The 13,363-nt window shown below is 42.9% G+C and overlaps 1 protein-coding gene across 2 annotated transcripts in view; it reads right to left on the reverse strand.

Moving 5' to 3' along the window:
* The window catches only part of AIFM1 (apoptosis inducing factor mitochondria associated 1), a 28,122-nt gene that overhangs the window by 4,815 nt on the left and 9,944 nt on the right, over positions 1 to 13,363 (reverse strand). For both annotated transcript variants that reach the window (XM_006204005.4, XM_006204004.3), the window contains exons 3-13: positions 12,268 to 12,367; positions 11,195 to 11,319; positions 10,944 to 11,074; positions 9,611 to 9,701; positions 5,396 to 5,480; positions 4,680 to 4,756; positions 3,669 to 3,777; positions 2,811 to 2,918; positions 2,380 to 2,468; positions 1,779 to 1,919; positions 44 to 186 (exon numbers count right to left, since the gene is read on the reverse strand). In XM_006204005.4, coding sequence (XP_006204067.1) covers positions 44 to 186; positions 1,779 to 1,919; positions 2,380 to 2,468; positions 2,811 to 2,918; positions 3,669 to 3,777; positions 4,680 to 4,756; positions 5,396 to 5,480; positions 9,611 to 9,701; positions 10,944 to 11,074; positions 11,195 to 11,319; positions 12,268 to 12,367 — 1,199 coding nt within the window. The remainder of the gene's footprint in view (positions 1 to 43; positions 187 to 1,778; positions 1,920 to 2,379; positions 2,469 to 2,810; positions 2,919 to 3,668; positions 3,778 to 4,679; positions 4,757 to 5,395; positions 5,481 to 9,610; positions 9,702 to 10,943; positions 11,075 to 11,194; positions 11,320 to 12,267; positions 12,368 to 13,363) is intronic.

Genomic DNA, 13,363 nt, shown 5'->3' on the forward strand with positions numbered 1-13,363 from the left:
TTGTGTTCTAACCAGTTGCGTCCTCAAGGCACAAATCTATTACCAGAACATTGATTGATGCCAGTACGGTTTAGCAGCTCCAGTCATATTTTCTCCAGCCAATCTTCCGCTCACAACAGCGTGATCGTGGTGCTCTACCCGCCTCCTACCCAACTTGATATCGTAGAAACATGCAGCATCTCCTGCCTTTGGATACAAAAACATTACATTAGCACATGATAAAAAAGCAAGTTAAGGACAGAATGTAAACTTCTGGGGTTCAAAAAATGCTGGCAATGTTCATGTTTTCCATCCACAGGCCAGAATCCTACCTACACTATCAAAAACAGTCGAGGTTCCGTTTTTAAAAAGACATTCTATGCTTCCGTAAAGGTAACTTAAATCTTCAAGGCTTCAGCTTACACCTATTTCTTCTCATTCTGCCCTCAGCAGAAATAAGATATTTAATAACCATGATTTGCAGAATATTTCTTCCCGTGTGGAAACCAGTTTTTAGGTGTAACTGCCTCTTAATGTAGAAATCTTTTGCAAGATAAGATTTTTTTGGTCATTCAATATTCCTTCATTCATTCAACAAGTACTTATGGAGAATTTGCTCTGTACAAAGCATTATACTGTCTGGGCTGCAGAGACAGACCTGACACAGACTCTGCCCACGAGGAGTGTGTAAGCGAGTTAAGGAAGGTGCGGCACTGTTCCTTACTACAGTGTGCCACGTGAGAGAAGCGAGCTCAGTGTTTCAAGCAGAGAGAACCCCAGGCTAGAGGTGAACAAGGCCAGCTGCACAAAGGATGTGGTATGTGAGCTCTCTCACCCTTTGTTCATCTTTGTGGCTATTCAGACACCCCCAAAACAACCTAAACATCCAACATGTGAGCAACGGCGAGATACACTCTGAAATCCAGCTAATGGAATATTATATAGATATTAAACTGTTTCCAGAATCTGAAGCAACGAGGAAAAAACTTACATTCAAATGTTAAGTGAAAAAGAAAAGAATACAAATGTTTACATATAGTATGCTCGTCGTGAGTGTCTACAACAAAGGGAAAAAAACCCTATGCGCAAGACAACAAAGAGAAGGAAATACACAAAAATATCAGTGGTTGCTGCAGGTGACTGTCCTTTTCTCCTTTTGGCCTAGGTCTTCCATATTAAGTGTGTATTGCTTTTATAACAAGATTAAAAATCCAGTACACTTTACCTTAAAAAAAGAAAGCTTTAAGGGAAAAACACCCTTCAAAGTTCCTAGATTTTCAGTTGCAGAGTCCATAATCAAACACAATACAGTTGTAATGATCTAACAATAGGGAAATTACCTCATGGTTCCTACATACCATAGTCTTGTTTGTGTCATAACACGTTTTTAAAAACAGCTAAAAATAGTCTTCAAGGAAAATGAAAATGGAGTAATTTTCCCTTCTAGAGAATGTTATAAAACTCCCTCATCCTCCATTCTCTAGACCCGTGTTCAGGCAAAGGGAACAGCAGATCAATCTGAAAGCTGAGCACGTGCGCACCAGGGTGATGCCAATGGCTTCGCCAACAGAACCAGGAGAGCCCTACTGCTGTGGGCATGTGTGCCATTCATTTCCTTTTCCATAAGCCTGCAGCCTGAGGCCAGACCTGATCGGTTAGCCAAGCAGTTCACGTGTTTCTGCTCTCCACTCTTGGCCTCCAAACATGCTGACCCTATGTGGGTGAGCTGCTGCTAAGCTGTCACACACCACCAGGCAGACCTGCTCTCAGGCTTGGTCAGGCCATCATTGCACACTTACCACCCAGATGTTCGAGCGGGCCTGGAGCTCTGCATTTACCCGGAAGCCACCAAAATCAGAGTCTATCTCTAGCCCACCAGTCTTGGCCAATTCAACATTGGGTTCCAGGCCCACAGCTGCCACTATGTGGTCAGTTTCCACCTGAGGACAAAATGAAATAATTTAGTCAGTTATCACAGTTTCCACATATACCTGTGGACAGAGCAACTGTACATCATGTCATCAAGAATTGGGGCTTTATGAAAAAATCATTGGTTAACTCTGGTAAACAGAACACATTTTAAGTTTCATTTTATAAAGTGCCACCCCCTCTGCACAGACATATCCCCTGTCATCTGAATAGAAATCTGCCACCCTAGTAAGGTCTCAAAAATCTGTGATACAGATAGAAGGGAGCAATGGGAAATGGTTCCTGTGTGTCTGGTCTGGCTCTCTTCATTTTTATTTTAGTGGAGGACAGACAGTTCATTCAGAAAATTATGACAGGTTAATGGCAGCTGCCAAGAAAACTAATCTACCAGTATCAAATGAAGGAGTAAGAATGAGGAAAGGGGAGGGCAGGGTTGGAAGGTCTTCTGGCAGCCTGTCTTCCCCTCCTTACCTTCCGGCCATCTTTCAGCTTGATGAGTAACTTGCCACCGCTGACTCCAACTGATTGCACAATAGCATTGGGCAGCACCTCAACCCCCTCTGTGAAGACAAACAAGACCTGAGGCTGAGCCTGTGGGCCTCCACCTTCATGACGAGAGCAGCTGACGAGAGGCATCCCCGGTCATAAAACCAGTAATAATCAGTATGCAGGCAGCCTTGGAGAGCCACGAGCACCTACACCCACAGTTCACTTCTAGCGCTTCCAGGAATCTGGTGCATCAGACTCAGAACACCTACAAGAAGCTGGCTGACTGGAGAATGATGGAAACATTTCATCTGCTGGCTGCTATGCCTTATGTCAAGGGGGTTCCCAAAGAAGCAAACTTTGCCTTAGTCCTAACTCAAGGCAAGAGTGGGAGCATGTGCAAAGAGTGTCTCTACCTCGTCTGACTTTTTCCATGGTCCAGTTGCTGAGGTATTCGGGGAGGATCTTTCCCATATTTCCTTTCTCAGGGAAGAGCTGAATCACTTCTGTGCCTGAGGCTCGAGCTGGGAAGAAGAAACAGAGTAGGTATAGCAAGAGGCAAAAGCCAATCCTAGGAAGACAGGAAGAGAGGTAAAGGAGCCACAGGCAGCTATTTATTGCACACAGGGCGATGCCACGACCCAGGCCAGCGCTCCCATTTGTGGGGCACTAGGGCACAAGGGCATCCAGAAGGCAAATACGACAGGTGCCAGAACTTGCCCCTGGATTCAACTACATACTGTGAACTCAGTGCACTTACACCGAGACTTACACACGTGCCTTGCAAGCTCTGAATAGTAGGCACCCTCCTGAGAAGATGCCCTGATTTCACACAGCTGAAAAATAACATTAAGAAAAGTAGTTGCCACAAAACATTCATACTGAAACTCACAGATCTGTCAAGCTGGAACCATCATGTGTCTGAAGGAAGTCTCTGACTTTTACAGGGAGCAGCAGTTCAAAGATACATACACTTCTGTAGTCTATATTGCCCTTACCATCTTAATAACTAACTTTCCTTAATGTTTTATTTCTAAGGAGTCCTGGCCTAGAAGTGAGAGGAAAGGAAAGAAAGCAGTGCTGCTTTCAAATGCCACTCAAATGACAGCTTTTCGGTCGCTAAGGCATCCCTCATTAGAACTAAGCTCAGTGATTAGTTTTTCAGCGTATAAACCTTAATCAAACTCTTTCTACTGATCCTGGCAAGTGCATCTCTGAAAAGCATGTGACATCAGACCAGAGAAAGAAAATCAAGGTCACTCCCCAATACTCACCCTTTCTGCCAAGAGCACAGGCCAGTTCGCTACCAAGGAAGCCCCCACCGATTATCGTAATTGACTTGACTTCCCGGGAAATCTTCTCTAAGGTTCTAAAGTCTCCAATCTGCAGGATCACACCAGTTTAGTCCATTGATTTCCCAAAGGGGCACAGGGTAATAATATCAGGAAATATTTTCTGCTAAATCTTTGACAACATTAATTTACATATAATATCTTCTCCTTATAATCAACTGGCTTAATTACAGCCTCTATTTCTTTCTCCAATGTTAACACTCTCTCTAGTAACTGTGGTTTCCAACTAGGGGCCAATATGCCCCCTCTCCCTCAGGAGACATCTGGCAATGTCTGGAGACATTTTTGGCTGTCACAACTGGGGTGGGAGGGGACTACACTTGCAGCTAACGGGTAGAGTCCAGGGACACTGCTAAACACCCTACAATGCACAGGATAGCCCCTCGCAACAAACAGTTATCCAGTCCAAAATGTCAATGGTGCTGAGGGTGACAAACCTTGTTGCATTAAGAACTTAAAGGATAGTACAAATCTTTTCAAATACCCACAGCAGCGGCTGAAAACTTTCTGCAGTTTTCATATGTAAAGCACGGTGTTAAGAAGCAAAACCCCCTTTCCTTTTTCACTTAGATACTCTTTTCCCCCCTAAAGTCTCCACAATAGCACTTGCAATGAAAAATGCCAAGAGGCTATATGGAGTTCCAATGACTCAAACGCATCAGGAAAAAACAACTATAGAAGGGCGATCAGAAGGAACTATACCAAGCAATAAAAAAAAAAAACTAAATGTTTTTTTCTCCTAGGAGCTTAAAACCCTCGAGTGAGGTATTTGAGGTGCAGAGAGAGGAAGTGACTTGCTCAAGGCCAGATAACAAGTCTGCCGAAGAGCCATAAATAGAACTTGGATCTCCCAATTCCTGGGTGGGTACTTGGGGACCACAAGATTATGTTACCTCTTCAAAACCAACACAACGAAAGCACTAAAGCAATTACCTTTCTGAAAAGTGTCGTTCTACTCCTCACCTCCGCCCCAGCCCTATCAATGGCAGACAGACTTCTTGGAGTGCCTCCTGGAAACAAGAAGAGAAAAACTCTTTAGCCCAACAGGCCGGAGCTAGCCCAGACGATCCCCCCACAAAGGTGGTGCTGTGGTGTGTACAGCAGTTATCAACAGGATATGAAGGCTTTGTTTTCCTTCAGCTCGCCCCACAGCGGGCTTTATCAATTTCCTTTGAGAAGCAGATTTGAGAGTCTCTCTTCAAAGGGCCCACCTTCCTCATAGATGGCCAGAAGGCCTCACTTTTTGCTTCCCCTTCTCTTTGAGTTTCTCATGAGGATTCATCAGACAGGACAGCTACATTTGTTTAAGCAACAGCTTCAGTTTCTTCTCTTGATTTCTGACTGGAACTGGCAGTGAAGCCATGAGGCTATCTCACTTTCAGGGCAGAGGGCCAGGGTTAAGGGCTAAGCAGGGAGACAAAAAAACACGGCAATTCTCTTCAATATCCATCCATGCCTTTGCCAGAAGGAACAGTAAGGCTAATCCAGAGGGGCTGTTGATCAGGTGCTTGCAGTCAGCCAAGCTTTGCACCAAAAGATACCCACTTCAGAGAGTTTGGGTTTTGATTTTCTTAAGATTGAGTAGTGCCTTTATACTAAAATTTGAGGGAGCTGTATCAGGGAAGAAAGTCACCTCCAGAAATACTCACCTGTTGCAATCAAGCACTTTTCATAGGTTATTTGAGAGCCATCGTTAAGTTTCGCCGTGTTGCCTCTCACATCCAGCTGTACTACCTGGTAGTCACACACATATATACAGAAAGGTACAGGGATAAATTAAGCTAAAAATTTAAAAAATTGATATATAATTCCCATTACATAAAATTCACCATATGGAAACACACAATTCAGTGGTCTTTAGTATATTCACAAGGTTGTGCAACCGTCACCACTATATAATTCTGGAACATTTCCATCACCCGCAAAAGGAACCCTGTACCTATCAGCCGTCAGCACAATGAGAAGAGTTAGTTCTTGACCAAAGGTGATCCTTAAGAAACCATTTGTAAGTAATCACTGGCACTACAGTTTCTGGCACCCAGTTCCTCTAAGTGGTCATAATTTCCTAAGCAGCCAACATCAGAGCAAATCCCCACTGTCTCAAAGTTCCCGCCTAATTTGTGGAAATGGAGAACAGGGACAGAATTTTCTGCCTGGCTCTTTGGGACTCTTGCTTCTTTGTAAACAATTCTCCCACATCCTCAACATTTTTGAGGGATGCTTTCTCCAACTTCTAGCTTTCACTAAAACTGAGCTCCCCACCCTCCCAGACAGCTCATACGTAGAGACTGCTCACTCACCCACACTCCTCCCCGTCACAAGGCCAGGAGATGGTGCTGGCTGCTGCTGGCTGCAGGTTACTCTTGTACCCTCTCATCCCCTCTAAGAGACATCAACCTATATCTCTATCAATCAGTGTCATCCAGCCTCCTCCTGGTCACGCCTCATCCACTGAAGTCCTTGGCACCTGGATCATACTTTTCCCCTGAGTCACATGCAGAATTCTATCTCAGACTTGTACTTCCACCTTATATATCTCACTCTGTCACCATTTTCCATCCTTCCAGTTTTCTCAGTCTCACTGTCACCTATACTTGCTTTTGATTTTCTCTATTTACCCAGCGGGCTGTTTCACTCCTAGTAATCTGGGCCTACAGTAGACCATTCACACTGTGCTTCTGCCAGCACCCCGAAGTCCGTTGCACCCTGCTCCTTCTGATGGTGAAGAGCTTGAGCTTTGGAGTCAGAGACGGGTTTTTGTCTCTGCTCCACTCATTACTAGCAATGAGACCATTCATTCGAGGCATATTTATTAAGCACCTAGTGTGTGCTGGGCACTGTGCTACATGCTGGGGACATAATGTTTAGAAAAAGATACCTTTCTGCCTGCAGAGTGTAGTAGCCAAGACAGACAATTTAACAAGCACGACAATCAAGAGTGAGAAATCAAGAGCGAGAAATCCTCTGGTAAGGGCAGTGCAGACAGCACTAGAAACATATGACAGGTGCACCTAATCAAGCTTTCCAGGGGCAATGACATAAACTGAGTCTGGACGGGTGAGTAGCTTCTTTAGCCGCCTTTGATTTGTCCTGGGTAAGTGCCCTCTTCAATCCAACCCCTCGACTCAACTGTCAAGCCGCTCACTCTCAGATAACCAACTGGTATCCTAGTTTATTGAAAAAATAAGCAAAGCCATTAATGTGATTTTCCTCAGCTTCCCGTAACAGTTCCCACCTCCTAACCTCTGAACAAAAACTTGACTTCCTTTCTTGTAGCTTCTGGGATGAGGTGGCCTTTCTGTTCTGTTTCTATGCCTGACCCCCAACCCTTCTTTTCACTCCCAGAACATTCCTGTATTAGTCACTCACTCACTCCCCACCTCTCTCTCCTGACATCTTAGAACTCAGGCCATTAACATGTTTAAGTCTGTACCATCCTAAATGCCCCACCTTTGATTCTCTGTCCTCCTCAAGTTTCTGTCCAATGCCATCTCCGGTTTCTCATGTAAACTTCCTGAAAAAGTAGTTTATCCTCTTCTCTAACTCCACGATGATATTTGAACAGCTAAACATAATGGGTCATTTTACAATTCTTTTCTTAGCAGCTTCTTTTGCTGCAGTAATACTATGAATCACATCCTCCTTCTTGAAACTCTCTCCAAGCTTGGCCCCTGCCTTGGGCTCCTGACATACTGCCCTTTCAAATTTTTCCTAGTCTCCTTTGTGGACACTTTTTCTTAAGCCTGTTTCCTAAAAGTTGGGTTCCCCAGGGTTCTATCCTTGCCTCACTCTTCTTCAGACGACTTCAGTTCTCTGCGGGAGGCCTCACCTGCTCTCGTGGTTTCAGCTCCTACATGTATGCAGATGATCCCCAAATCTCTACTGAGCCCAGACCCCTCCTCTGCACATTTAGTCATGTACCCAACTGCCCTCAGGACATCTCCACACAGATTTCCACTTCATACTTAACAGTTGCAAACTAAATTTTATCTCTCCCTTAAACTAGATCTTCCTCTTGCCATGTCTCTCTCAGGTGGGGGTGTACCACCATCTACCACAAGCTGGAAATTAGAAAGTCACTTTTGCATCCCCCACCCTCCTTGTGTTCCACCTTCAGTCAGTCACCATGCCCTGCCAAGTTGGCCTCCTAAGCATGCCTCCAGTCTGCTCCCCACTCTCCACCACCTTTCTGTTGGGAAGCTATACAATGTTGTTATTAAGAGCTTGGGTTCTGGAATCAGAATTCTCCAATCAGAAAGATCTGGGCTCAAATTCTATCTCCACCACTTATCAGCTATGTGATCTTGAGCAAGTTGCTTAACCTCTTTTTAATCTCACTTTCTCTATAAAATGGAAATAATGATAGTACTTACCTTGTAAGATTACTGTGAGGACAACATGATGTAATACAACGTAAAGCATTTTAAAACTGTGCTTATTACCCCTTTATCATCATCCTCATCCTCACTACTACACTACTACATCATCACTACTACTGCCCTCATTTGGGCTCCCATCACCGCTCGTCTGGATGGTTATAATAGTCTTCAAAATGGTCTATCTCTAGTCTTGTTCCCCTGAGATCCATCTTCCTCACAGCCAACAGAGTGATTACTTATAATTCAACTCAACTGTTTCATATCCTTGTCTAAAACTCAACAGATCCTTGGTGACGATGGGATAAAACTCAAGCTCTTTCACACGACAGCGCTCTCCACGATCAGGTCCCTGTATAACTTCTTGGTTTCACCTCCTGCCACTCCTTAACTTGTACATTCTGCTGTATCAGTACCTCGCTGCTTGTGTTTCCCTGCACCAAACATGCTTTTTTCATACCCTTGTGCTTTCGCTTATGCTATTTGTTTTTACCTGAATGCTGAATGCTCTTCATTTTTCTCTAATCTGGTGAATGCCTCTTCATTCCATAAGTTTTCTCATTTTATAAGACTGCCTTCTCCAGGAAGCCTTCCATGAAACCATCATTGTACTGGGCACACTTCCCAGTAATTCCCACAATGTACTGAATTTCTTTCTTACTCAAAATCTATGTGTTGTGATTATTTGTTCATGTTTCTGTTAGTCCCTAGAGGGCAGGGCCTGTGTGTTATTTACACATAGGGAATACTTAATACATAATGTCTTCTTACCAGCTTTTCCACAAACTCATATCGATCTTCTCTGCCTAACATTCCCTTATAGAAGTAGACCCATCCCTATCAAAGGTCAATGCCTCCCTCCACTTGTGCTCTGGATCCCATCTACTCTGGGCTTTGCTCCTTCTGATAATCCTTTCCTCTCTCTCCTGGAACACTGCCATTAGTTTACAAACACACTCTAGACCTCCTATTAACAAAAACAAAACAATACAACAGAACAAAACCCTCCCTAGACCCTAAATGCCCTCCAGAAACTGCCCCCAGTACTTAGGCACTCACCTTTGTAAAGTCTAATAATATTTTCCATGCTGATGTTATGCCTGAACTATTGTACTATCCTGAATAATATACATTTGTCAGTCCCCTATCATCAATAATCCCAAAGAAATAGTAGAGGGGAAAAACAGGAAGAAGAAGGGCAGAGGAGCAAATCAGGAGAAGGAACAGCTTCAGAGTCACGGTCTTCAATGATCTGACTTCCCTGGGAAAGGTTAGCTGGCGTGCTACACTAGGCTTATGAGTAGTGCTTCCTCCAGGAAGACACGCTAATTAGTGTAGACTGGCAATGTTAAACCTAAAGTGATTCGATCCTTCTTTAATGAACGACAATGGCAGGATATCAATGGTAGTGGGAATACAAGTCACCATACTCGCTGCCCACATGGGCACATATGTGGAGCCCGACAAAGGAAGGAGCCTATAGCTCACCTTCTTCCCAGTGAGGACAGCCACACCACCATTCTCAATGTGAGGCAGGTCCTGAGCAGAGACATAGAAAGAAGGTGGCTGGAAATATATGCTGTACAGAGAAAAGGGAGAAAGTGTTTTAAGTACCTGGAACTGCTATTACCGTCCACTGGAGCTTTAGTAAAATTGTTTCTGTCATGAAAATCTTTTAGGACCATTTTCCAAAGTAAGCCTCCGAGGCCACTAAATCTTGGCCATGACTTACTTATACAGAGGTATTTTAGACCAGCGAGTCTCAACCTGGGGGCAGTTTTGCCTCCCAGGGACATTTGACAATGTCTGGAGACATTTTTCACTGGAACAGCTTTGTGGGAGGGATGCTTCTGCTGTCTAGTAGGTAGTGGCCAGGGATGCTGTTAAACATCCTATAATGCACAGTCCAGCCTCCACAACAATTATCCAACCCTAAATGTCAGTAGTGCTGAGGTTGAGAAACCCTGCTCTGGATTTAGGTTCATTTCAAAGTTAGAACAAGAGGAGTGTCCAAGGAGCTGGTATTCACACATCCACCCAAATGAGCTGTCCAGAATGGCACTGGTCAATGGACAACTAGGTCTAGCCCCTGAGATGACTTTGCTTCAAACAGTAGACATTAAGTATGAAGTATTAATTAAGGGATGGGTAACATCAGTGGAAGTATGCATCTTGCTTGGGAAGAGAACATGATAATGGGGGTGAGGGAGGCAGGCAGATTTGTAAAATTTAGTCCAGTGTCAAAGGAATCCACTAATGAGAAAAAAATTGATACCCAAAGAACATGGTACTGGAACCAGGAGATCCAAGGAGTTTTTTTTTTTTTTTAAAGGAAAAGGCTTCTGGATCTCTATTTCCAAGTCTCTCAAGCAAACATTTTAATAAAGGAAGTTCTCCATTCTAGTGGTCCCTGCAATTCTGAATGCCTGCTAGGGTGTCAAAAAAAGTCCCATAGAACAGTGTCCTTTCTCTTTTCATTTGTTTTTGCTTTTATGGTACATGACTAGGCAAGTATAAAGAAGTGACAACACAGGCCGAGCTGCTCTTCACTGAAGTCTAACATAAAGGTCCTGGAAACAGGAGCATTAGTACTTTGGAGGCCAACATTACATCTTCACTTGTTGGTAGATCCGATTAACAGAATCCAGGACCACTACAGCCTGTTGCATCTGAGCTGTACCAAGTGTGTACTGCAGTGGACTCCAGTGTGCAGCCAAATCATCTATCCCATGCACTGAACGTGGTTCATGCAAAATCCGGACCCACTCCCTGTGCTTAGTTGAAGTTGCTAGTCGGGCCCATTTTACATAAGTGAACAAACCTTCTTTCTTTTCCATTCCATTGTTTGAATCGCAGTGTCTTTGTGACATTTGGATCATCTGAAAACCACAGTTCTTTTGAAAGAGGAGGTCGCATGTATGGCAGCTCAGGATCTTCAGATACAATCAGTACCTTCAGACACAAAATAATGATACTGACCACAGTCCAGCCATTTAACAGGCAAATGTCTAAGTGTTCACACTGGCTAAATACTTGCACCCTCCGTGCCAAGCGGGACAATGTGTGCCTTACCCTGGCCCCAGGATCCCGAGCCCGGATGGATCTGGCTGCAGCAAAAGCAGCAGTGCCTCCACCGATGAGTAGGAACGGAACATGACTTGGTACCTTGACTTGAGGAACTGGCTCTCCTTCTGGAGCTGTAAGCAAAAGACCAGACAGGGTGACTTTTTTAAAAGTCTCAGATGACTCCTTGCCACTATCAAAACAAAACAAAACAAAACAAAAAAACCACCTTGCACTTGACTCAATCCTTTATATAAAAAGCTAGTAAACACTGCAGCTACATGAATCTTATCAAATTTCACAGCATTCAGATAGGACAGGAAAAGCAAGCATTTCTTTCATTTCACAAGTGAAAAATATCCAAAATAGAGGTGAATGATTTCGCCAATATCACTCATTAAGTCTCTCAGAACTAGAACCGATTAAATGTTTAGCTATTTCTAAAGTATATTAGAAAGTATACATTAGAAAGCTTCCATCCTTCCCATTAATTTCTTAATGACCAACAGGAAAATATCAAGTTCAGTTTCACCTTTTGTCAGCAGATGAAGTGGGGATTATTAAACAATGTTCAAGAATAAGAAGATGTTATGGAGGAAAGCAATGGAAATCACCCACCCAGAGTTGTGAGGCTTATGAAAGGATTAGAACATTCCTCTCTGAAAAGTCAAGCCAGTGATGTGGGATGGAAGTGATGGCTAGCACTACATGCTTTAGGAAAACAAATATATCTTTAATAACTCGAAACTCCAAAAATTCAAAAGGAGAACAGAACAGACCAGAAGAACGCCCTCACTGAAAAAAAAAAGTCCTTCATCTCTTTTCCAATAATTTCCCTTGCCAGGCTTGCCTTTTTTATTTTAAGCTTGCCTTTTAAGAATCCAATAGAAAGAAAAACAACCAATCATAACTACCACTAATTTTATTCTCGAACCCAAATTCCAGTCAAACACCGTAACAAACTGCTTCCATGTCTGGGATAATACCATAGTTTCTGGACGCTCACAATTTTATAGCGTCATCGTGTCTACAAGACTGTTGATGACTTTCCCTTTACTTATTGAGTCTGAAATCATACTCACCAGATGATGTGACCCTTTTCTGTTTCTCTTCTGGTGTCAACCCTAACCCTGAAATTCTTTCATTGTATCTTTTCTTGTCATCTTTTATTGTCTTGTAGGCCTGTAGACCCAAAGATAGAGAAAATTTATTTCATCATACAGCTAGCTAGCTCATACAATAAGTAACATTCATTATCGTTCAATTAAATGAGAAGCTTTTGTCTACATGAGATAAGTTCTTCTATGTTAGAATCACTAAGGTACAATTATTTTCTTGAGAAAAAAAATACTGAGTGTGTACACACTTGGTGTGGAAAGAATACAGGTAAGCAGATGAAAGTGTTCCAGTTTCAGATTTCCTTAGGCTCTACGTGAAGAATTTTCCTCATAGTTAATTCTGAAGGTACAGCTAAAGAAAAAAGAAAAACATTTTTATACTAGAAGAATAAAGTGCTAGGAAGAGCTAAACTTTATAAAAGGGGTTTTGGACGATGCTGGATACTAGCTGTGAAACCAATCTATATGGTCCTAGGTAGGAAGCTGGGACATAAGTTTTCCTGGTGGATGTCCCAAGTTTCGCTGCGTACTCAGATGATGCCCTGAAGCATGACCGCCGGTGTCCTAGAGAAACAGAGTAACTGTCTTTCCCTCGATGGCCTACCCTTTCATGACACGCCAATATTTATTAAGGGTCACGCATGTCACTTAAACACCTATTGTATTTCAAATATACTATTTTCTCTATCCTTTCAAATTGAAGGGTACCTTACCATTGACTAGTTTTTTTTAAAAAAAACATACAGCATCAGAATTTATTGAAGATTTAAAAAAAAAGCAGTAGGCAAGAATGACTTGTTTTAATTAAAGTTTTGCTCTTTTGTACCCCATATGGTCAACAAGACAGGAATTCATTTAAGCAACTGTATGTCAGTTGAAATCCCAGATTATTAACTAATTGGAGGAAAAGGTAAGGACAATCAGAGGCATAAAAACATGTTCTAAGAATTTTCTATAAGTCCCTTACAGAGTAGCCCACTAGGCAATGTGCTGCAATAAGGAACCTGGACCCTCAGACCTGAGCCTGACATTTATCAGCCTGGAAACATCTAACATATGA

This window comes from Vicugna pacos, chromosome X (assembly GCF_048564905.1).
Source record: "Vicugna pacos chromosome X, VicPac4, whole genome shotgun sequence".
In the NCBI taxonomy this organism is placed as follows: domain Eukaryota; kingdom Metazoa; phylum Chordata; class Mammalia; order Artiodactyla; family Camelidae; genus Vicugna; species Vicugna pacos.